At 41.7% G+C, this 25,292-nt stretch overlaps 1 protein-coding gene and 1 long non-coding RNA gene across 7 annotated transcripts; one reads left to right on the forward strand and one right to left on the reverse strand.

Annotated features, from left to right (window-relative positions):
- Positions 1-311: 311 nt before the first annotated feature.
- On the reverse strand, positions 312-4,948 carry insyn1 (inhibitory synaptic factor 1). 5 transcript variants are annotated; one of them, XM_073025043.1, is made up of 3 exons: positions 4,661-4,948; positions 3,488-3,852; positions 312-2,201 (listed from the first exon to the last, which is right to left on the reverse strand). In XM_073025043.1, the coding sequence occupies exons 2-3, from the start codon at positions 3,638-3,640 to the stop codon at positions 1,446-1,448; spliced, it is 909 nt and encodes a 302-aa protein (XP_072881144.1). In that variant the 5' UTR covers positions 3,641-3,852; positions 4,661-4,948; the 3' UTR covers positions 312-1,445. The 5 variants fall into 5 exon arrangements, with proteins under 5 accessions (XP_072881144.1, XP_072881146.1, XP_072881148.1 ...); XM_073025045.1 differs by lacking the exon at positions 4,661-4,948 and adding an exon at positions 4,341-4,424; XM_073025047.1 differs by lacking the exon at positions 4,661-4,948 and adding an exon at positions 4,345-4,378.
- On the forward strand, positions 4,204-19,514 carry LOC140714172 (uncharacterized). Of its 2 annotated transcripts, none has more exons than XR_012095839.1 (2): positions 4,204-4,322; positions 19,035-19,514. It is a non-coding gene; the product is annotated as an uncharacterized lncRNA (long non-coding RNA). The 2 variants fall into 2 exon arrangements; XR_012095840.1 differs by lacking the exon at positions 4,204-4,322 and adding an exon at positions 5,036-5,145.
- Positions 19,515-25,292: the final 5,778 nt, after the last annotated feature.

Here is a 25,292-nt window from a genome sequence, read left to right on the forward strand (position 1 = left end):
GACTTCAACAAACTTAAAACTTCAGTTGACCCAAAGATAACTGTGATCCTCTAAATATCAAAGTTAACAATAACACCTGTGGTTGTAAAATAGAATGATAACAATAAACCATTGTCAAGTTCAGCTTTAAAATATCCTTCTTGAAAAATATCTGTCACACAGTGAATTATTCTATGCCACAAAGAATTCTTCTTGTTTTATGAAAATGGTTAAAATGCATCTGATTGTTAAGACATTTTGGTTTTAGAAGAGATAGGCCAGACTAGACACATTTTCCTAATACAGTAGAAATAATATATAACAGTCTGATTTTTCTTGAGATATGTGCAGGATTAAAATACATATTATTGACACCAAAAGCACTAAATTTCATTCATATTTCAGCTGTCAGAAGAGTATTATTTCCAGGCAGTTTATTTACTCACTCATACATTCATCATATTCTTGCACTTTTGGGTGAATTACATTTTATATATTTATCTGTGCTTTTCCCTAAATTAACCTTGGAAACTCAACATGTATTAGATAAAGTAGACACTAATTTATTGCATCAAATGAGTCAATGTTTTGTGTTAACCAAAAAAAATACAATATCACATACAAATGAAGACATGTAAACATTTTTTTCCAAGCATATTGCTTCACAGTGCCTTTCAAAATAAAAAAAACTTGGATGAACAAAATATCTTTCTGCAAACCACTCTTCTTTATCAAATATGTAAAACAATAACATTACAAATTATCATTTTTTGTAGTGGTTAGGATAATCCCCAAGTGCACACTTAAAGTAAACTTAGACGGTCCTACTGAATATTTTGGAAACATTTATGCACATTTTAATTTTAAATAAAATCTTTTTCAAATGGCGTAATTCGTATTAAGGTTGCATTAACTTTCTCCATTCATTTTAACCTCCATCTGATTCCCAGCGTTATGAGATAATATGAAAAGTGTTAATGTTGCACGTAGTGCCATATACTCCGAATTTAAAAAACATTAATAAGTGGGAACGTTGAAAAAGAACGAACCAATTAAAACTGGGACAGACTGAACTGCATTGGAATTCAAAAGAAAATCTAATGAAGACCTTATCAACCGTAGGACATTGCCAGAGAAAAAAAGCAGAGCACAGAGACAGGAAAGGCTTGCTTGGAAGCACGCTCTATTTACAAGCACAGTACTCAAGCAAGATTAAATAATGCGATTTAAGACAAAAATAAAAGCCTCCTAAATCTTGAAGGTATCAAGTAAAATAAAGCTTAAAAAAGTAGATCCTTAAAGTGCATTTTCTTTATGCAATGAGTCAATGGTGCAAAATCTTGGAATCTACCTTTTTTTTGTAAAACATTTTTATTTTATCGAAAATCCCTGAGCCTCGTGATGCCACTAGGTAGTCAAGCAGTTTCTTTTCTGGAGTGGGGTAAGGGGGAGGGGTTGGGCGGTGGCTACTTTGTATCTCCTTTCTTTGAGTCCGGTTGCAGTTTAGAGGGCCCATATGACAGGAGCGTCTGAGTGCCTTTGTGGGACACCGTCTGTGTGCTGTTATTCCTCATGACTTTTTTCCGAGTCGAGGGATTGCTTTTGGCTGTTACTGGGGGCGGGTGGCTGTGCTGGCGCGGGTTGGGGACGGAGGACGGCGTTTTGAGGGTCTCTCTGCCCACCCTGTCAACACCTTCACCCGTGGTGGTGGTGGCAGTGCTCGAGGTGGCTGTGTCCTTTTGCTGTTCCTCCTCCTCCTCGTCATCGCAGCAGAGGGCGTGATAGAGGACCTTGTCGCTGAAGCGCACCCTCTCCCTGGTGCCGGAGCTCCTCGAGAGCGACTTGTGACAGGGGGCACCACTGATAGTCTCCTCGCTGGATGAGTCAGGACCACAACCTGCTGGACCGTTCGGGATTAACCCTCCATTCATCAACCTGTAGTCCGGTTCTGACGGGGTGGCCGGCAGTTCCTTGTCTTCCCCTCCTGGGTCACCCTTGGGTGCCTCCGGTGGCGGCTCCAGAAAAGAGCAAAACTCCCAGCTGTCCGAAAGGATGTCTGGTGTGAGGAAGCCCAGCTGCCCATAGTCCGAAAAAGCCCCACATCGCTCATGGTTCCTGGCCGTGTCACTGCTGGAGGTGCTGCTTACTGTGGCAATTGTCCAGTCATCTGGCTCCAACTCAAAATCAAAATCAGATGTCAGCTTGTCAATCTGTTTCACTACCTAAAGAAATCACAACACATTACCCTGTGGGAAAAGTGCATGTACACAGAAGATAGCAAAGTACAGCACGGGAACAGGCCCTTCGGCCCATGACGTAGTGCCGAACTAATCAGGCTATTAGTTAAATACCAAACTAATCTGGTCCCTTGTACCTACACAATATCCCCTCCATTCCCTGCACATTCAATAAATGCCTCTATCATATTTGCCTCCAGCCCTACCTAGAACCCGCCATTCTCTCTCTAAAATATCTGCCCTGAACATTTCCCCAGTTATAGTGTTCACTAAACCTACCTCTGAAAATACTAATTGATTTAACAAGATGGAAAATGCATTAAATATTTCACTCATTACACACATTTCCCAATGTTCTTCGGGTCTACTGACAACTGGTTAACCATAGAAGGCCGAAAATAAATGGCATAATTTGCACACAACACACAGTTAAATCCAGAGAAGAGAATGTTTGCCAAACGCTCACATACGTGGTTAAAAGTAGCAAAGAGCCTTTCAGTGATATAAAGCCTCTAGATTAGAACCATTCAACCTACTTCAGTTAGCAGTATGCATTATACTATGTGTCTGTCGTGTGTTTACATTTAAACCTGTAAACTAATGACTGTGATTAAAAATGCTAATATGCCGTTAGTGTTCAGTGAGAGGTGATTAACGGCCAAAATGCAACAACCGTGTCTAGGAAACAGAATCAACAAAGTACCATAACGATAAGCTCCTTGTGTGTTTAAACATCAACGTTTGATATTAACTGCACGTCAATAATTATTACGTGGGCAACCGGGGAAATGAATGAGATCGCGCGCTTTACCCTATAATAATCCGGTTTTGGGTTCGCGTTAAAATAATGCCTGGATGATAGTTAAATAGAGTTTTAGAGAGGGCTAAGACTGGGAAGAGAGAGTGAGATAACCTTCTTCGGGGAATGTTACAAGAAATCGGGCGCTTCGTTTACCAAGGACCCTGTGTGTTCCGATATAATTTGTTCTGCAAGGTGGAGAACGAAGTTCAGGAGCGGGCACAAGGTCTATCCCCTCATCTGAGAACCATGGCCCCCTTCTTTAACCCTTCGCTTAGACCTCCTCTCATTTCAACCTTTTGCGCCTAGTTTTTTTTAAATTATTGTTTTGCAACTGCAAAAAAAACTGCATAATCTGCAAGATTAAATCGCAGTTTAATTGAAAATTTAAGGAAATAGTATTGGGTGCTAATTTTAAAGGGTATTAATCTGGTTCACAGAGGCGGGTTGGAGGGGAGAAAGATCTGCCTACCTCCTTCAGCTCCTTTGCCACCGCTTTCAGCTCCGCAAGGATAACTTCCAACTGATCGATGACCATTTTCATGCGGTTTCGGATCGCTTCCCTGACCGAGGGCTGTGGGGAGATCTCATTGGACTCCTGGGGAGCACCGACCCTCGATGACATTATTCAGAGAGGTGGCAAACGGCGGCCCACACCGCCCATCCTCCTCGCCGTTTCGCTCGCTGATCTTCCGTACACTTGCCAGTGTCTGAGACACAAGGGGAGGATTCACCATCTTCACGCCAAAAGTAACGCCGCTCGGGGATCTCGCTCTCGCTTCCCCGACCTCTTACATGGCTGTTCAGCACAGAGTGCTGGCGACCGGTTGGGACCTTCTGTAGGGTAGAACAAGTTTACCCCCAGTCAGTCCCTATTTATCTCGTATACCAAATATATCTCCCTCCCTCCCTCCCTCCCTCCCGAGGTTTAAGAGGTGTCTGCTCGGTCACCTGGCGCTTGCGCAAATGCAGGGCAGCCCAGACAACTTTGAGCTCCGAAATTCAGGACAAACATCGCCTCCAGTGTCCTCGTCCCATTTCCCCCCTCGCTTTAGCCCGAGGAGAGAAGCATAGCCGCATACAATTACACATCCTTGCGCATCTGGCCCACGGGCGCCCCTCTGCCGAGTCAAGCGCGCTTTAAGCATTCAAGCGAGCGTCGGAAATTACAATATATAACACAAGAAAGAAAAAAAAATGTACACATCTCCTCGAACTCCCCACCAGCCCGCTACTAACTCAGGCGCCGTGCGATGCTGCGGTTATAGATGCACTTTAAACAGCCAGCATCGTCAGACGATGATGAGGTGAGTTTTTCTCCTTACCAACCTCTCTCTCTGCATGCATGTATCTATAAGTACTGATAGGGGAGGAAGGTGAAGATAATTCTCGTAGAACATCATAGATACTGACGCGAGCGTGCGTACGTGTGCCCTGCATTCCACACACACACACACACACACACACACACACACACACACACACACACACACACACACACACACACACACACACACACACACACACACACACACACACACACACACACACACACACACACACACACACACACTCATGTGCCAGTTCTAAGAACATTATGCTACCGCCTGCATTTAGTGTGCCAAATGATGGTACACAGTCTTACCTCGCGACATCATGCCCGCTGTTTGGAAATGCGAGTCTCCGCTTGCAATGGGATCGGGAATGGTGAGAGACGTAAGCAATCATTGCAGGCTCGCTTTGCGGATTCTCCGGCGTGGTAGGGAATCGAGCGCTTTTCTATCGACCATGCTGCCGGTTGCGCTGCGTCAGTCCGAGGTTCCTTCTCGGCTGTTGAGTAGAACACCACTTTGCCAAGCAGAGAGAGTAGCATGTCCACGTCGCCACTAACGTTGCAAGAAAGAATCAGCCTGATTGATTTAGTGCCCCTGTGCGTATTCGCTTGCCTAACCCATAACCGAAGAAGCAGCGTTGTGTAAACATATACCCAGATCGCTGCTTCTCCTTAGAACTCGCTGCAGGATTATTTTGGCCAAATTAAATCGCGGGAGACAAACTCACTCTACGTAGATCAACAGGCGAGGACAAGGTTTTCTCCCATCCCTTTGCGAGACTTCACATCCAACAATAGTAAGTTAATATTTTAAAGTAAATTCCCCAACCGACCCTCCATCCCCAGTAATTTCCAAGGGTCGCAGCCAGCACAGCTTCAGTTCTTGAGCATCTGGTGGTTAAATAGTTGATCGAGAGGATGTGCACATGTTATTTAACGATTGCCAGTGCAATGTTAGAAGCTGGTAAGAATGCTGAACAGCATGCGGTCAACACACGGTCCGGAAGGGAGCTGCTATGAGTTTTATACCCACATCCACAAATGTTTTGGAAGCCGATGGATGATAGTTTTGTGTGTGTGTGTGTGTGTGTGTGTGTGTGTGTGTGTGTGTGTGTGTGTGTGTGTGTGTGTGTGTGTGTGATTTTTACCTGCTTGGGCTCCGGAGTAACCTCTAGAGGAACCGATGTGTTAACTTGGTGCTTTTTTTTTGTTGGCAAAACTTAAGAAGAGGGAGATTGTGAGGCCGGTAAACTCCCGATCACCGACAGCTTGATGTTCTTCCTTAACAGGTTGTGGCCTCGTAGCCAAGACCAGAATTAATTGCCCCTCTTATACTCCCTGCAGTCCTTCTGATGGAGGTGATCCGAGAGAGGTATGAATCAGGATTACCACTGACGTGTGTGGTGAAATTTATTTTGACACCGCAGTACATTTAAGACGTAAAATTGCTTTTAGGTTATAAAAAAAGTAAATTGTGCAAAAGCGGAACAATGAAGTACTGTTCATGAGTTCATGGACAGTTCAGAAATGGGATGGTAGAGGACACCCTGTTATGTTTTCCAGTCAGGGTGGTGTGGGAAGCCAGGGGGAGCAGGTATTCCTGTGGGTCTTGCCCTTGTCATTAGTTGTAGAGGTGATGGCTGTGAGAGACACTCTCTAAATAACCTGGGTGAGTAATACCAGATAGTACACACTGGTGAATGAGTGGTTAGGATGAATGCTGGGATACCTGTCAGGCTTCTATTTTGTCCTGGACAGAACTGAAGCCTTGATTGTTGCTAGAATGGCATTTTTCTGAACAACGGTATTCTACGCTGCTCCTGACTAGTTCTAATTTGGACAGGGGGATTTTTATTTTAGAGGGGCACAAAGTTCAAAGTAAATTTATTATTGAGGTGTTTGAGATTCATTTTCTTTTGGGCATTCACAGTAAAAAAACAAAGAAAGATAACAGAATCAATGAAAAACTGCACACAACCCAAGACAGACAAACAACCAATGTGCAAAAAACAAATTGTGCAAATACAAAGGAAAAATAAATAAACAAATAAAAATTGTAAACATGTGTTGTAAAGACCTTTGCAAGTTGAAATCAGTTTTTAGTTCAGTGTTGGGATGAGTAAAGTTATCCACTCTGGTTCAAGAGCTTGATGGCTGAAGGGTCATAACTGTTCCTAACCTGATGTTGTGGGACCTAAGGCTCCTGTACCTCCTTCCTGATGGCAGCAGCAAGAAGCGAGCTGGTGGGATTCCTTGATGATGGAGACTGCTGGTGCTGGAATTTGTGACAACACACAAGATGCTGGAGGAATTCAGCAGGTCAGGCAGCATCTGTGGAGGGAAGCAAAGAGTCATCATTTCAGATTGAGATGAGAAAGAAAGAAAGAAAGAGCGAGCAGAAAGAATAGAAGGCATAAGGAAGTGAGGGGATAGGGTGGTGGTTGCCATGCTATAATGCTATTATAACACTAAGACTCAGCACTGATCTTCTAAGGCTCCACACATTTAATCAGTGAAGTTATAAACATTACAAATTTTGCTAGAATGTAAATAATATGTGAAGCAAAAGCACTTTATGCTTTTAATTGAATAAATGCAGGCAGATAATACATATAATGGATAAAAATATGTATCGTCCACAATCCACAAACAGTGATATCTTGAGGCAGTTGTAAATATTTCAGTCCCTGCATGATTTAGATTGATTTAGTGGCTGATGTTTCATGCCCTTGAGAGTCAGGTTCAAGGAAAGTCACAGATCATAAAGTAAATGTTTAGAGTGGAAAATGCAACTTTTTAAAGTTTGCTTTTCAGGAGCACTCTCTCTTTTATAATGGAACTCCCTGGAGAACAAACAGTACAAGATTATAATGACAACAGGCACAGTGAAAACCTCTGTGGTCATAGGTAGTCTGTTGTAAGTCCCTGAAGACCAATAAATAACGCCATCTCTCAGTTGACCATATGTGCACTATTTCACAGGGTCTCACTCATTTTGGGGTATTAATCTAATGCATTGTGCAAATTTAGCCAAATGTTGTCATTTACAAAATTGATTTGTAAAAGCTTGTGGTTTGGCCACTGTCAGTTGAAACTCTCATTGCTTCCATACCAAATCCCCTTTCTTCTCATGTGGAATGGAGCTGTGTTCATGAATACCATTTCTTTCACAAAATGTTATGTGGTTTGATCCTTGCTCTCTTGAGTTCAGAATGAGAGGTTATTCATTGAAATTTTTGAAATGTATGAGGATTTGCCAAGGTGGATGCTGACAAAATGTTCCTTCAAGCTGAATCAAGGTATACATTCTTGAGATAAGTAGCTGAGATAGGAGAAATGTCTTCACTCAGAGGATGTGAATTTGCAATTCTCTACTCTGGAAAGCTAGTACCGATCCATTGTTGAGTATATTGAAGAATGAGATTACTTGTTTTAAAGTGCCCAGAGACCAAGCAATGTGAAGGTTGGGACAGAAAGCTAAGGTATTGGTAACGTTGTGTTAACTTTGGGCATATTGAGTACAGCTTTGAATTTAAGATAGTGTTTACTCGAGATACAGCATGATAATAGGCCGTTTCAGCCCAAGAAGTCCACATGTCCCAATTACATTCGTGTGACCAATTAACCTACTAACCTCTGTGTTTGTAGAATGTGGGAGGATGCAGAGCACCCAGAGGAAATCCACGTGGTCATAGAGAGAATGTAAAATTTCTTATGGACAGTGGCGGAATTGAACCCAGTTTGCTGGCGCTGCAAGATTGTTACATTATCTGCATTCCTTCATGCTGAGGAATAATTAGGAATAGGAAGTATTAGAAAATACGGAAAGCAGTAAAAGTTGTTATAACCATCTCTCTGCCAAAAGTTGTGTACTATCTGCAAGCAGAAGAGAATGCTGAAAATAAGTTGGATCATGCTGGTTTAGCGGTCAGTCCGCCTCCCCTCTTCGTCTATTCCCCACTCACGCCTCATACCATTTCTCAGCTGCCTATCACCTACCCCTGGTGTCCCTCTTCCTTCCCGTTCTCCTATGCTTCACTTTCCTCTCCTATCAGATTCCTTCTTCTCCAGCCCTTCCCACCCATCTGGATTCACCTGTCACCTTCTAGCTAGTTCTCTTTCCCCTTCCCCCACCCTTTTAATCTGGCGGCTTCTCCCTTCCTTTCCCATCCTGAAGAAGGGTCTTGGCTGAAACGTTGACTGTTTTTTCATTTCCGTAGATGTTGCCTGACCTGCTGAGTTCCTCCAGCATTTTGTGTGTGTGTTGCTCTGGATTTCCAGCATCTGTAGAAATTTCTTGTATTTCTGTTTGTGTAGATGGGGATGTGGGGGTAGAGCAGAATTGAGGTAGAGTTGATAAGGATGGAGCAATGAGACTGATAGGAATGTTCTGAGATCCAGCATGGACTCAAAGGGAAGAATGGCCTTCCGCAACAGCTGTCCACAATATTGAAAACTTGGCACTATTCATGAATTAAGGAAACAAACTGCTAGAGGAACTCAGCAGATCAGACAGCATCTGTAGACACAGAGGAATGTGGACAATTCGAGTTGAGACTTTGCACCAGTTCTGATGCAGGGTCATGATCTGAAATGCTGACCATCCCTCTGCCTCTCCAGATGCTGTCTGACCCACTGAGTTCATCCAGCGGTCTCCTGTGCCTGGAGGCCTTCTGTCAGCTACTGCAATTGGAATGTCATAGATAAGACATGAAGTGAAACTGCAGCAAAACAGGCCCCTCACCTCAACTTGTCAATGCTGATCAAGTCTACCTGAGCTAGTTCCATTTGCCTACATTTGGTCCATATCCTACTAAACCAGGGGTTCCCAACTTGGCATCCGTGGACCTCTTGCTTACTGGTATTGGTCCATGGTATAAAAAAGGTTGGAACCCCCTACGCTAAGTCTTTCCTATCTATCTAACTACCAGTCCAAATATCTATAAAAACACTGTAATTGTATCTGCCTCTGCCCTTCCTCTAGCAGCTCATACCACATACCGACTACTTTCTGTGTGAAAAGGTTGCTTATTGGGACCCCTTTAAATCTTTACCCTCTCACCTTAAATCTATGCCCTCTAGTTTAGTCTCCACTATGCTAGGAAGTTTATAGAATCACACAGCATAGAAACATGTCCTTTATTGCATCAGTGACCATCACCCACCCTTTACACAATGCCCATTTATTCTCTGCACATTACAATTAACCCTCCCCAGGTTCCTACGTACCAGGAACATCTTCGGGATATGAGAAGAATCTGAGGGACCAAGAGTAAGTCCGTGTAGTCACAAGAAATGTGTGAACTCCTGGAGGAGGCTGAGGGTGACAGAAAAGAGGTTTATAAAATCGCGATCAGAATTATTTTCCCCAACACAAGGAAGTCAAGAACTTTAAGATGGGTTTAAGATAAGTGAGGGATATTTAAAAGAAAACTGAAGAGCAAGCTTTACGCACAGTATGATGGTTATCTGAAATAAGCTGCCAGACGAGCTAGTAGAACTAAAGTTCAAAGTAAATTTATTGTTGCCATATACTACTCCGAGATTAATTTTCTTTCACATTAGGATGAAGGAATACAATAGAATCGATGAAAAACTATTGGACACACAAACAAAAACTAGCAAACAGCCAATGTGCAAAAGAAGACAATCTGTGCAAATGCAAAACAAAGATTACAAAGAACTAATTTAACATTAAAATCACAAGGTTTAAGGGGCATTCAAGCAGGTGGTTGGAATGGAATTGTGGATGGGGTCCAGCCTTAATGCAGGAAAACACACTGTGCAGCTACTTTATTAGGCATGCCTGTTCAATTATGCAAATATCGAATCAACCAGTCACCTGGCAGTATCTCAATGCTTAAACGCATGCAGACATGGTCAAGAGGTTCATTTGTTGTTCAGACCAAACATCAGAATGGGGAAGAAATGTGATCTAAGTGACTTAGAATAATAGTTGGTGCCAGAGTATGGGGTGGTTTGAGTATTTCAGAAGCTGTTGATCTCTTGGGATTTTCATGCACAACAGTCTATAGAGTTTACAGAGAATGGTGCAAAAAACAACAACAAAAAAATCCAGTAATGACAATTCAGTGGGTGAAAACACTTTGTTAATGAGAGAGGTCGGAGGAGAATGATAAGATTGGTTCTTGATGATAGGAAGGTGACAGTAGCTCCAATAACCATGTGTTTCAACAGTGATGTACAGGATGGCATCTCTGATGCTCAACACATCTTTCCTGAAAGTGGATCGGCTACGACAGCGGAAGACCATGAATATACAGAAATACACTCAGTGACCACTTTGTTAGGTACGTCCTGTACCTAATAAAATGACCACTGAGTGTAAGGTTAGCGTAAATGGCCAAGATAGTTAGTATGGATGAGGTGGGCCATAAGGATCCATTTCAGTGTTGATAGTTTCTATGATTTTACCATTTAGAAACAGTTGCTGAATAACAAAACTTTTGAAGAAATTTAAAATATCAATGGAGAATAGTGTTTTTAAGAATATATTGAACATACATGAACGATACAATGTCAACCCTAATAAAAAAGTAAGGAAAGTAAACTTATAAATATCATTGTGAAGATTCAGAAAAGCCTATGAATGAATGAGGGCACATTTAATGAGCCAGCTATGCCTGGTATAAGTGGCAGATATAAAGTGCACCCAGCATCTCAGGTTGGATTCTTATTGAATGTCAGTGTGGAGCAGAGGGTCAGAAGAGCCTGCATTTTGAGCTCCGTAATTCCAGGAAGCGGAAGTACAAAATGCAGCAGCACAAGGGGTGAACTGACTAGTGCTCTCCAAGTAGCCGGCAGTGTGAACCAGCTCATTTGTTTCGGGGGGCTGTGCAGCTGACTGATTGGTTTTCAGTCATATCCAATGATGAGAGTGAAACCCGCATGGAAGAGTTTCTAAAAGAGAAGAGCCATTGTTTCAATGGATGACCATGACTTTTGTGCCTTTTCATGCCTTTTGCTCTTCAAGAAACATTACAGAACCACCTTCCTGGCTGTAAGATCTTACTGTTGTTCTTATCCACTTAGTCAACTGGAAATGTCTTCACATGTCAGAATAGGCACATTCCTATCTCACCAGGGTATGAGGCCTGCCGGCTAACTTCACCTGGCTTAGCCCGCCTGTCGAAGCGGTCTACTGGGTGCGGCTGCTGGCGCGTGCAGATATAGCTGTTTAGAGCCACAGGTAAGGCATAGGGTAGAAGTGAGTATCTGGTGGTGACCAAAACTGAGTGGACATGACAAGCCCCTTCACCAGAGGTGCTACCCCTCTCCTTGTGCACCCTATACACCCCACAGTGTAGATGGGAGATTGATATTTGGAGATAAATAAATGAGTATATTGGTAAACTGTTTTATCATTGTCACATGTACCTAGATAGTGGAAAGCTTTGTTTTCCATGTCATCCACATGGATCATTTTATCACATCAGTACATCAAGATGTTAGAGGGGAAAATAACAACAAAATGCAGAATAGTCTTACAGTTACAGAGGAAGTGCAGTGCAGTCAGACAGTAAGGCACAAGGTCGTAACAAGTTAGACAGTCCAGTCAAGAGTTCATTCTACTATTTTAGGATATCTTTCAAAATTCTTATAGTGGGATAGAAGATGTCCTTGAGCCAGGTGGAACATGTTTTCAGGCTTTTCTCTTAGAGTCATACAGCACTGGTCCAAGCCAACCAAGGTGCCCCATCAATGCTATTCTCATTTGCCAACATTTGGTCCATAACCTTCCAAACCTTTCCTATCCATGTACCTCGCCAATTGTCTTTTAAAAGAAATATGGTTGACAGAAGAGTATTGGTATTGGTTTCTTATTGTCACATGCACCAAGATGCAGTGTGCTTGTCTAGCATGCTGTTAATTTAGATCAAAACATTACAGAGTAATTGAAGTAGAATTTTTGTATCTTCTGCCTGATGAAAGAGGGGAAAAGAGAGATTATCCATAGTGAGTGGAGTACTTACTTGCATTGGCTGCTTTACCAAGGCAATGAGAAGTGTAGTATGTGATTATGCTGAACTCTGTCCACAACTCTTTGCAGTTTATTGCAGTCCTGGTGTACCAAGTTGTGATTCATCTGGAGAGGGTAGTTTCTATGATGCATCAATATATGTTTGTGAGGATCACAGAGGACAGCTGCAAGACCCTGCAGCAGATAGTGAGGTTAGCTGAGAAGATCACTGGGGTCTCTCTTCCCGCCATCATGGACATTTACACTACACACTGCATCCGCAAAGCAAACAGCATTATGAAGAACCCCACACACACCTCATACAAACTCTTCTCCCTCCTGCCATCTGGGAAAAGGCTCCAAAGTATTTGTGCTCTCACGACCAGACTATGTAACAGTTTCCTCCCCTAAGCTATCAGACTCCTCAATACCCAGAGGCTGGACTGACACCTTACTGCCCTATTGTCTTGTTTATTATTTATTGTAATGCCTGCACTGTTCTGTGCACTTTATGCAGTCCTGGGTAGGTCTGTAGTCTAGTGTAGTTGTTTTTTTTTGCTGTGTTGTTTTTTACATAGTTCAGTCTAGTTTTTGTATTGTGTCATGTAACACCATGGTCCTGAAAAAGGTCTCATTTTTACTATGTACTGTACCAGCAGTTATGGTTGAAATGCAATAAAAGTGACTTGACTTGACTTGACATGTCAGATTTCTTTAGCTCCTGATGAAATAGAGGTGCTGGTGACCTTTCTTGGTTGTGGTGTCACTGTGGCTGGACCAGGACAAGCTGTTGGTGATGTTCACTTCTGGAAACTTCATGCTCTCGGCCTTCTTGATGTCAGTGCTATTGATATGAACCAATACTTAACCAGAATTATTCTATATTTACAATTACAATGTTGTAGCAGTAAATAGTTAAGGAAACATTTAATAAGCAGATGATTTCAAGCTTCAATATCTTGTACTTATGTATGCCTTTAATATTGTGAAACATGTAAAAGTGCTTTTTTTAAAAACTTTTTTTATTGAGTTTTCAAATGATTACAGAAAGAAAAAAAAATACCCTTCCCCCTCCCCTTAGCCCCTCCCCCTAACATCCCTATAGAAAAAAAGAAAAAGAAAAAGAAAAAGAAAGAAAGAAAGAAAGGGTGCCTGGATATCGGAAGATCGCCACATGCTCCACGGAGTTCGTAATAACTTTAGTATATATATATTTATTTCTTTCCCCAAATAACCAATTATTTTACCTTTGGAGCACCTATATATTTAATCCTGTCTTTTGTAAATAAGGGCGCCAAATTTTCAAAAATGTTTCATATTTATCTCTTAAATTATAAATAGTTTTTTCAAGTGGAATACAGCTGGAAATTTCATTCTTCCAATGATCTATACTTAAGTATGAATCCGATTTCCAAGTAACTGCAATAGCCTTTTTGGCTACTGCCAGTGCAATTTTTATGAATTCTTTCTGATATTTATTCAATTTGGGTTTCGATTTTATCCCTTCAATATCACCTAATAAAAATAATATGCTTAAAAGTGCTTAATAGGGAATTAGAAATGAAAATTTGACACTGAGTCATCGGTGTTTAGAAAGATTATTAAATACATGGACAATATTATAAGAAGTATCTTAGAAGAAGTGAAAGGACAGCAGGAACATAGGATGGGGTCTCAGTTTAAAGCCTTGTTACCAGAGTTCAGGTGAAGTAATTACAGAAGCAGGCTTTTCAGCCCAACAAAACCACCAGATCATCAAGCATCCATTGTTGCACTGAACTTACACTAATCTCATTTTCCTCTCCCTACGTTCCAATCACCTCTCTTTCAGATTCTACCTCTCACTTACAGTGGCCAATTAATTTAACAGCCTGCATATTTTTGGAATGGGGAAGGAAGCTGGTGCACCCAGAGGAACCTCCATAGTAAGAGGTAGAATATTCTTTAGCCAGAGAGTGGTAAATCTGTGGAGTTCTTTGCCACAGGCATTTGAGGAGGCCAAGTCTTTATATATATTTAAGGCAGGAGTTGATAGGTGATTGATTGGTCAGGGCATGAAAGGATATGAGAAGGAGGCAGGAGATTGATGCTGATATAAAATTGGGTCAGCCATGATGAAATGGCAGAGTAGACTCAATGAGCCAAATGGCCTAATTCTAATCCTATGTTTTACGCTCAAATATGCAGATTCCACACATGCAACACTGGAGGTGAGGGTTGCAGTGGAGTGTGTGTGTGTGTGTGTGTGTGTGTGTGTGTGTGTGTGTGTGTGTGTGTGTGTGTGTGTGTGTGTGTGTGTGTGTGTGTGTGTGTGTGTGTGTGTGTGTGTGTGTGTGTGTGTGTGTGTGTGTGTGTGTGTGTGTGTGTGTGTGTGTGTGTGAGAGAGCAAAATAAGAATTGCAAGAGATTGAAATGGCCTACATTCTGGTGTGCAGAATGATTGAGAATAGCAAACCGTGGATGATGCACTTACTAAAGATGTAAAACTTGCCCTGCTGAAAAGTCCATTACTGATGCCCAACAGAAAAGGAAGATTCTGAAATGAGCAGACTTTGCTGGACTAAGCCACACCTCACATTCATTGCTTGTGTGACATTGTTTCCACGCTAACTTTCTGTGACTCCATACATCTCAACTCTTGGAATTTTTTTTCACTCTTAAAATCAGTACAGGCTGCCTTGTGATCAACACTTCATTTGCTCTGGAAGGGACTGCAATGAGCATAAAGTTTCAACAGAATACTGAGACATGATTTTTTTTCCCCATGGTTGTACTGTATCTGGATGGTCCTTTCTTAGCCTTATGTATACTTTTATCCTGGCAACCATAGAGATAATTCTGTCATCACCTATGGGATTAATGTCAGATGGTTTGTTTGTAAGAGCTACCTGGATATTTTAGAGGGAGGTCTGGCCATTAGTGTCAAAGTGTAAATAGTGTAGCACTGTCATTGTTACTGATTAAATCTCAAAGATAGCCTCATAAAGTTTAAATAAATATAATGCACTGTGTGTCCACTTTATTAGGTACAGGAGTGGAACCTGGTGTGGTCTTCTGCTGCTGTAGCCCATTCACGTCATTGTTTGATGTGTCGTGCATTCAGTGATGCTCTTCTGCACACCACTGATGTAATGCTTGATTATTTGAGTTACTGTCACCTTCCTGTCAGCTTGAACTAGTCTGCCCATTCTCTTCTGACTTCTCATTAACAAGGTGCTTTTGCCCACAGAACTGCCACTTAGTGGATGTTTGTTTTTAATTTTGGTGTCATTCTAAACTCTATAGACTGTTGTGTGTGAAAATCCCAGGAGATTGACCATTTCTGAGATACTCAAACCGCCTTATCTGGCACCATTAATCATTCCACGGTCAAAGTCACTTAGGTCACATTTCTTCCCCATTCTGATGTTTGGTCTGAACAACAACTGAACCACTTGACCATGTCTGCATGCTTTTAAGCATTGAGTTGCAGTCACATGATTGCTTGATTACTGAGCAGGTGTACAGGTGTACCTAATAAAGTGGCCACTGAGTGTACAGCTTTAGTACATTTTCCAAAGTGCCATTCACACATCATCACCATGCAATTTACAAAATCCATTATTATAATGGAATACATTCATATCCTGCTGTGCACCAGCATCTTATTCATAAGTTCACACACAGCCCCGACTCTTCATCCCTCCACCTTTCTAATTTACAAGCTTGCAACAGCCGACTTCTCAACGGAGTCATATTTTTTTGCATTTTTCAGTTCATGCAAGTTTTATTAGCTGTAAGTGAAGATATTTAATCAAGTAACTAGCACGAGTTTTCAGGAGTCAGATCTAATTCTGGTGTGTCCTTCTGAATCTTACCTATAGCTTTCTAAATATAGACCACACGTGCACTTGCTGCTGTATTCTCTATCTGTGTGTCAATTTCAAAAATAAGGTGTGTGTGTGTGTGTGTGCGTGTGTGTGTGTGTGTGTGTGCGTGTGTGTGTGTGCGTGCGTGCGCGCGCGCGTGCGTGTGTGTGTGTGTGTGTGTGTTTATCTTTGACTCTTTATATCATCCCTACTCGTATTTTATGTTCCTGTGTTATTTTATGTGTGCCTATTGTGAAATATTCATGCTATTATCTAAATGTGGTGATTATTTTTGTGTATGGTATGTGTGTATTAACTCTGATGATTTTCTTGATGCATCTTTCTGAATGTGCTGTATATTTGAAATCGGGGAGTGCTTTTCTCTGTGTGTGCATATTTATTTGCTAGCTCTATATGTCAATAACTATGCTGATGTGTGCTTGCGTGCTACATTAGTGTGTGCATACACGTGTGCTGTACATTCACTCTGTGTGCATTTTATATGTTTTGTGCATGCATGTATGTGCAGCAGGCCTGTCATACTGTTTTATAAGGAGACAACTGAAAGGCATGTTTGACATAATTCTCCTCAGTATCGAGGGTATAAGAAACCTTGTTGTTACAGGAACAAGTTCTTAAAGACAATAGATCTCCTGAGGCATTGCCCACAGTGAGCTGTAGGATCGTCTGTTTTCTAACGTCAGGGGTAATGACAGAAAGTGACAGGAGCGTGTTACAGCAAGTAACTGTGGCACTTACAGGAATTGTGCCATAGAAACAAGATTGCTAATTTATTGTTAGCAGATCTAATGTGGCACTGCTCAGTGTGAGTTGGAGGTAGCACTGTTTATAAAATAGAGGAATTATCAGCAAAATATGGTGGTGAATGTTTGACACAATGCAGAAGGTCTAAACATATGGTGCTGATGTGTTAAATACAAGGCTGAGCAACAAAAAGAGAAGGTGAGAGAGAGAACAAATGACCTGTTTCATCACATAAACAGGCTCATCTCGAGTACACACTAGATCGGTGGGTGGGCGTTTCTATGAATGCCTTCTTCTTAAGCCCTTCACCCCTACTGGGGCATAGGCCACAGTCAGCAGCTCACCAGAGTCCTCTGGCCTGGGCCGATAGAAGGTTGATCGGCCCTGTGGCTTTCACCACACAACGCCACACGTCTTTGAGGTGAAGATCCTTCCCCGCCACCCTCCCCCCAGGGGTGAGGTCGTTCACACTTGTATTGCGTTCTGTAACTCTGGGTTTTACGGAATGGCGATGCTAGCCCCATGCCCAGCCCTCCCCCTTTCCCAGCTGGGCTTGTGGCTGTGCATTGCGACACTTCTAAGAATACTGGATGGTTAATATTTCAAGCGAATGATAATCATCAGAATGTGAACTCCGTCAGTCTGAAATATTCAGAAGGATCGCAGCTGACCATTTCACTCCACAAATGCTGCCTCCAGCGCCTTGTGTGTTGAATCTGAAATTTTAGCAGTTTCTCTGTACAGATACTGCCCGACCATCTGAGTATATTTCTGCCCTTGATTCCTGGCAACAGCAGCATTTTACATTGCTGCGTTTACTTGGAGCCTTTTACAAACTATCAGTGTTCCAACACACCTTGCTGTCAATAAAGCACCAGCAACAACTTGCTCCTCCGCTGATCTTTAAAAGGTTGCAATTTTTGGGGAAGATGCAACACCTGAAAAATAACTAGTTTCCTCTATTTCATGGCAATTGCTGTGCGTGTGCAGCGAATGTTACCACAGATCAAACGACGGAGATAGTAACCACTGGCATCAGTAAAGAGTCTTTGCAAAGCCAATTACAAAAATGTTTCTCAGATACTTTGGCATGGAAATGTGCCATGCATCAAAGGTGAATTGTCGCACCCAGGGCATTTGCTGCACCTCTGTTTTCAAGCACATCTCCCCCAGTGATTAATGCTCACAATCCAGGAGCTTTTATCCAGTGTGCATTTTCTTAATTGGAAGTCTGCTTCCGCATGTTTAATAAATAAATGTTGATTTTGATACAACAAGTTAATGCACAGTGAGATGGGAAATGAAAGTGACCTGAAACCTTGGCTATCAGTATTAAATTCCATTGCTCATTTCAATTGTTCCTCCTCTTCCATGAGACTAGCAAAACCAGTGTTTCTGGCCCATCGGTAATTCTCCGGAGAGGCAGCTTGACCCAATGTGGCGAAGTGGAGGAAAAATGAACCCTGCAGATGATGGAAATCCAAAATAAAATCTGAAGCCGCTGGAAACACACAGCAGCTGCGGAAGGAGATACTGAGGAAGTGTTTCAGGTCTGGGACCCTACATCAGGACTGGAATCACAAGAGTAATGAGGCCAGTGAGATAACTAGATCGTATAACAACATGGCTATCTGCTGGTCACCTATACAGGCATAGAATTATACTGCATGGAAACAGACCATTCAGCCCAACTAGTCCATGCAGATCAAGTTGTCCACCTGAACTAGTCCCATTTGCCTGCATTATATTTTATTTTTGATTTTGGAGATACAGCATGTAGCAGGTCCTTCCGGCTCAATAAGCTGATGACGCGTAATTACACCTTTGTGACTGTATAGGTAAGTGTGTAGTGTATGGCTAGAGTGAGTGGGTATGAAAATGGATATGGTAAAGAAATGGTTTACGATTTGAAATTTGTGGGCCTGTTATGTTGTTGGGCAAATTGATCCTTGATGCTAAATAAAGGGAGGACAATATATGACCCTGCTATACCGGATGACAATACATGAAAACAAGCTAAAAAGTATTGCGTTGCGTAAAAGCCATCAATTACCTTGTCTCTAAAAACTTTTTTTTGATTGTTTGATTGTAGGTTAATAGGATGCATTGTCCCTGGGGAGGCAGAGGCCGACTGTTGAAGGTCACCCATTTGTGGGATTTGCAGGCGTGGAGGATGTATGTTAGCTTAATACATGAATGGGACTTGGATTGGCTAAGTTGGGGTCGTGTAAGCGTTGGATTGGATGCCTAGCCCCTTCCAGCTGGACTGGGAGGTGGCAATAATGTTATAAAGGTGGGCAAGTCCCTTCTTGGACAGACCACTCGCCTGTGTCCCACCTTTGGGCCGAGCAGCTGAACTGGCGCCAAGGACCTCCACTCTAGCAAGTCCGCGGCCGATTGCCTGCTTCAGGAACCACACAGATGTTGCTAAGTATACTTGGCAGTGTAGACTACTAGGGGTTGCTTAAGTTATCCCTACCTATTAGTGGTGTAGGTAGTGTACAATATAAAGTGTTTCACGCAACTCTCTATTTTCTTCTCTGTATTAACAATAAAGTGGGTATTGAAGAAACTACCGAGTTTGGGTCCATTTGTTCAAGCGAAACCAAATAGTTGCAGCATCCACCCATTACGATTATTCTATTTGGATCTTAGATTTGCGGAACAGTGACCAATTAACCAACTAACAAATACATTTTTGGAATGTGGAAAAAAACACAGAACACTCACCGTCATTAGGAGAACGTACAAGCTACTTATAGGGAGTGGTGGGAATTGAACCCAGGTCACTGGTGCTGTAATTTATTCCTATTTCTTGTCTTTTATATAAAAATAAAAATTGATTCAAAATCTCAATGGTCGTCATGAGATTTGATCTCAGGTTACACACACAAGATGCTGAAGGAGCTCAGCAGGTCAGGCAGTATCTATAGAAATAGATAGTCAATGTTTCTGGCCAAGACCTTTCTTCAGGACTGAGAAGGAAGGGGAAGATGCCGGAATAAAAAAATGGCAGGGGAGAGGAGAAAGAGACTAGCTGGAAGGTGATAGGTGAAGCCAGGTGGGTGGGAAAGGTGAAGGGCTGGAAAAGAAGGAATCTGATAAGACAGGAAAGTGGACAATAGGAATAAGAGAAGGAAGAGGGGACCCAGTGCAAGGTGAGGTAAGAGGTCTGAGTGAGGAATAGAGAAAGGAGGTTGGAATTTGTTTCCTGGAAGAGAAATTGATATTCATGCCTTCAGATTGGAGGCAACCTAGGTGGACTATATGATGTTCCCCTCCATCTTGAGGGTGGCCCCATCTTATCATAAGAGGAGGCCATGGACCAGCATGTCGGAATGGGAATCGGAATTAAAATGTTTGGCCATTGGCAAGTCCTACTTTTGGTGGTTGGAACAGAGGTGCTCAGGTTCTCCATATTACTTGCTAACAAATCATTTGCTTTTATTCTTAAAATGTTGTCAATAACTTCAACACCTGTGCTTTAGGTGTTACATGTTTAGTTAAATCTCATTTCCGTCTATTTGGTTTGAAGTGTGATTAAACACAGCCAGATTGTTAGTCATTGCTTCTCTTACCTTTCACAGTAAGCCACCAAGGAGAGAGGAAAAGAGAACCTGAACTCCGAGAGACAGATGAAAGCAAAATAAAATACTGTCTGTCTTTTGTGTCGCCATTATGGGTATGGATCAGCATCCATAAACATGACTTAAGAGAATTAAACCAGGTAATAGTACAGATAGATCTACCAGGATCTATTATCTTGGATGAGCTAAATAGGCTCTATATACATGATAAAGACTTCTATGAATCAGTGCTTCTGTATTAGTTATCATTAATATTGCTATTCAATAATATGTATTGTTTATTGTGATCCATTTGCCAAAGAGCCAATCACTCTCTCCAGCTCAAAACTTAACCTGTCACCTCTTGCCAGTGCTAACACAGTACCATGCAAAAGTATTAGGCTTTGTATATAGCTAGGGTTCATTAGACTTTTGCACAGCACTGTATTCATCAACATGGAGTAGAGAGAGAGTTTGTAAATCTGGCAAGAACAAAAGATGTTGGGAATGGTGAAGGTAGAATGATGCAGGAGGGGTGTGCGATAGGGGGCAGAGAAGGAGTGCCTGGAACAGGTGCAGGCACACCCAGCCTTGAGACACAAGACAAAGTTATTTGATTCCAATCATTTAGTTTATTGATCATTGCAGTATGTCGCTCTGGTGCTTCCCACTTCCTTCCTTCTCCTTTTCCTTTTCCCAACCATGATTTCCCTCTCCCTGCTCCTTTCCCACTCTCACTCCACAACAGAGAACTATATTAGAATCAGGTTCATCATCACTCACATATGCCATGAAACCTGTTATTTTTGTGGCAACAGTACAGTGCAATACATAAATTACTACAGCACTATGCAAAAGTCTTAGGCACCCAATCTATATATGTGTCCAAGATTTTTGCACACTACTGTATATTTTCTTCCTTCTTCTCTTTTCCTCCCCTAATCCACCTTGCTTTCTATTTATTTCTCTTTCTGTGTGTAAATAAGTTTAATTCACCTTTTTCATCTCAGACATTAAGTTCCCAATTAAAGTGTGCTTGCTAACCAAACACAGAGCATTTATACATCCTTTTCTTCTTGGAATTGCTTTCAAATTAGACATTCCTCTATTAAAGATCAATGTATTATCAAGGTGAAGCATGATTAGACGACCACATAATGTTTTTGTATTGTGAATCTTGTGTTGCTTCTCTGCACAGAATGGGGTTAGAATTTTCAGCTTATAATCAAACCTGAGTTTTGTCATATCAGGATGTCAGCCACCTTACTATTTATGTTGCATCTTTCTAATCAACTAGGCACAGGAATTCTCTGCACCAAAGCAAGATACTCCCAGAAATAGATTTTAATTAGAGCTGTCATCAAAAACAATTATCACTAACTTTAGGTATAGTATATTTATATATCTGCTACATTTAAAAATTAGGAAATGATATGCCGGGTGTTGACACCTTTGGAACTAGCTGCCAGGGAGAGCAACTCAGGCACTTGCAAGAGCACCATTTAGAAGATATTTGGTTGAGTACATGGATTGGAAAGGTTTAGAGCAATGTGGCGATATGGCAAGCAAATTGAACTAGATTATGTTTGACATGGACAGTTAGGCTAAAGGGCCTAGTCACAGGCTGTTTTACTCTATGAGTCTCAAAAACTACAGTGTGCTGTTCCTTCATCGGTGCCTCAGCAGGCTTCTGAAACACCATCAAGTCCTTTTGTCTCATGTGCAGCTGGGATTTAATTTGAAATAGTTCAATCATTGTAAATAACAGGACATCATCACCCGTTAATCAGACTATCCATATGTGAAATACCACAAGGTTTTCATATTCATTTTAATGAAAATTTAGCATTTGTCACTCATTGTGTCTGACTTACTTTTCAGTCAATAGCACATTCTGTTTTGTGGTGTGCACCACAGAAGCCTCTTCTTACAGTCGCTCACCTGACCACACCACCAAATAACTTTTTTCGCTTATGTCATTTTCTCTCACTCTGGGGAAAGAGATTTCCCCAACACTCTCTGCTGAATCCATTGATGACAATCTTATATTCATGGCCCATTGTCTTGTTCATGGCCACAAGTGGAAACACCTCTACTCTAGCAAACCTACTCCTGATTTCTAATGGGTCACCTCCTTAACCCTACCTTTTACTGAAAGATTTAAGATGGTCTGCATAATTCCAAAAATCTTCCAGCATTTTGTCCCAAGGAAGACTTGCAGGTATCTTCTGGAGGTGTCTGTAAATTTCAGTTTTAATTAGATCTTTCCGGAAAATTTGTGTAGCTTAGACTGTGATAGTTAAAATGTTCTGAACTTGACAATAAACCGGTAGTGGATGAAAATATTGAATTCAGTGAAATTTATTACAAGGGAACATTGGTATATCTGTCTGAGCAAACCAGCAAAAGGGGTCTAGTCTCTATAACAAAGATTTAAAGATTAGCTTTCTTTGTCATATGTTGATCAAAGCATCGAAGCACACAGTGAAATGTGGCATTTGTATCAAATCAGAACGGGGTGGTTTATGTTGGGTGTAGCTCACAACTGGCAGCTTGCTTTCAGCGCCAACATTGCATGTGCTGACGGTAGCCCTAACTCACCCCAACCCATATGTCTTTAGAATGTGGGAAGAAACCAGATTGATTTCTGGGATGGCAGGACTTTCATATGAAGAAAGACTGGATCGACTAGGCTTATACTCACTGGAATTTAGAAGATTGAGGGGGGATCTTATTGAAACATATAAAATTCTAAAGGAATTGGACAGGCTAGATGCAGGGAGATTGTTTCCAATGTTGGGGAAGTCCAGCACGAGGGGTCACAGTTTAAGGATAATGGGGAAGCCTTTTAGGACCGAGATGAGGAAAAACTTCTTCACACAGAGAGTGGTGAATCTGTGGAATTCTCTGCAACAGGAAACAGTTGAGGCCGGTTCATTGGCTATATTTAAGAGGAAGTTAGATATGGCCCTTGTGGCTAAAGGGATCAGGGGGTATGGAGAGAAAGCAGGTACAGGGTTCTGAGTTGGATGATCAGCCATGATCATTCTCAATGGCAGTGCAGGCTCGAAGGGCTGAATGGCCTACTCCTGCACCTATTTTTTTATGTTTCTATGTTGCACTTCATGGTTTTGTATGCTTGAAGCATGTTGTCAACCAGCTGCACGTAGGTTGGTGCTCTGTATTTGCTAAGCAAAATTTCAGCAACATCCCTGAGTGCCTTCCATTCTCCAATCCCACTGAAGTTCGTTGAATTGCTTGTCACAGATATTCTATTTGTTTTGTGGACCAACAAAAATGCTTTCCTTAAACTTGGCATCAATTATTCTAACTTGAATTATGAATTGAAATAATAAATATAGGTGATTTCAAAAAATTGGTGTGTGATGGGCAAATTTCATGGTGAGTTCCATGATCAGCAGCCCAAATTCCATAAGGTACACCCGAAAGTATTCTGGAAGCAAAATACTTGTTGTCTAGCGAAATTGAGCTCTGAATGGTGATTGGTGGCACTGTAAAGTGATTGTGCTAACCGCCCCCCTTCTGGTACTCTTGCTCATCATGCGTTCCATCTCTCAGATCCTCTGTTTACTGTTTGCTTCTTATTTAATTATTCATGAGTTGTTAAGCATCATTGGTGACTCTATTATTCCCCATCTCTAATTGCTTTTGATTTGGGAGATTATTCACACTGTTGGGTCAGCAGTCACATAAGACATTAGACATAAGACTAAAGACATAAGATATAGGAGCAGAAGTAGGCCATTTGGCCCATCGAGTCTGCTCTGCCATTCAATTATGGGCTGATCCAATTCTTCCAATCATCCCTACTCCCCTGCCTTCACCCCATACCCTTTGATGCCCTGGCTAATCAAGAACCTATCTATCTGCCTTAAATACACCCAATGACTTGGCCTCCACAGCCACTCATGGCAACAAATTCCACAGATTTACCACCCTCTGACTGAAGTAATTTCTCCATATCTCAGTTCTAAATGGATGTCCTTCAATCTTGAAGTTGTGCCCACTTGTCCTAGACTCCCCTACCTTGGGAAATAATTTTGCCATATCTAATCTGTTCAGGCCTTTTAACACTTGGAATGTTTCTGTGAGATCCCCCCTCATTCTCCTGAACTCCAGGAAATACAGCCCAAGAGCTGCCAAATGTTCCTCATATGCTAACCCTTTCATTCCTGAAATAATTCTTGTAAATCTTCTCTGAACCCTCTCCAATATCAGTATGTCCTTTCTAAAATAAGGATATAATGACATGGTAAGGAAACAACTACGCATTTCCTTCCTCAAAAAGCAGTGACGAATCAGGCAGGTTTTTATAACAAGTTTCATGGAGACTATGTGAGGTATGATTGGGTAGCTGTAAGTATGATGGTTGTTGGTTTAGCCATGTGTGTGTGCATAGCAGGATGAAGGTCAATAGATTATAGATGCGTATGATCTAGGCAATAGAGGTTTGCCTGAGATGAAGTTTGAATAACAGCAGAGAGAATGTGGAAACAATAAAAGGGAATATAAAGCTGTTTGCAAAAACACAGGTGAAGGTTTCACTGGAAAGTGTTCAACTGGAACAGGAGTGATGAGTCGTTTTATCGAGGTGAATCAATGAATGCTTTGTGATGAATGGGTTATGGGCAGGAATGCTAGACAGAAAAAGGATTGACTGAGGGCGGGTAAACATCCTCTCCAGATGCATCAAGGCTTGGTATGGCAACTGGTCTGCACGTGACTACAAGAATTGTTGTGGACAGAGTTTAGCACATCACAGA

The sequence above is a fragment of the Hemitrygon akajei genome, chromosome 21 (assembly GCF_048418815.1).
Source record: "Hemitrygon akajei chromosome 21, sHemAka1.3, whole genome shotgun sequence".
Lineage (NCBI taxonomy): Eukaryota > Metazoa > Chordata > Chondrichthyes > Myliobatiformes > Dasyatidae > Hemitrygon > Hemitrygon akajei.

Excerpts from the sequence above, each read along its gene's own strand:
- insyn1 (XM_073025043.1), bottom strand. The coding sequence starts at position 3,640 with ATGTCATCGAGGGTCGGTGCTCCCCAGGAGTCCAATGAGATCTCCCCA. Across the intron at positions 2,202-3,487 it reads TGGCAAAGGAGCTGAAGGAG|GTAGTGAAACAGATTGACAA; the intron begins GTAGGCAGATCT and ends TGATTTCTTTAG.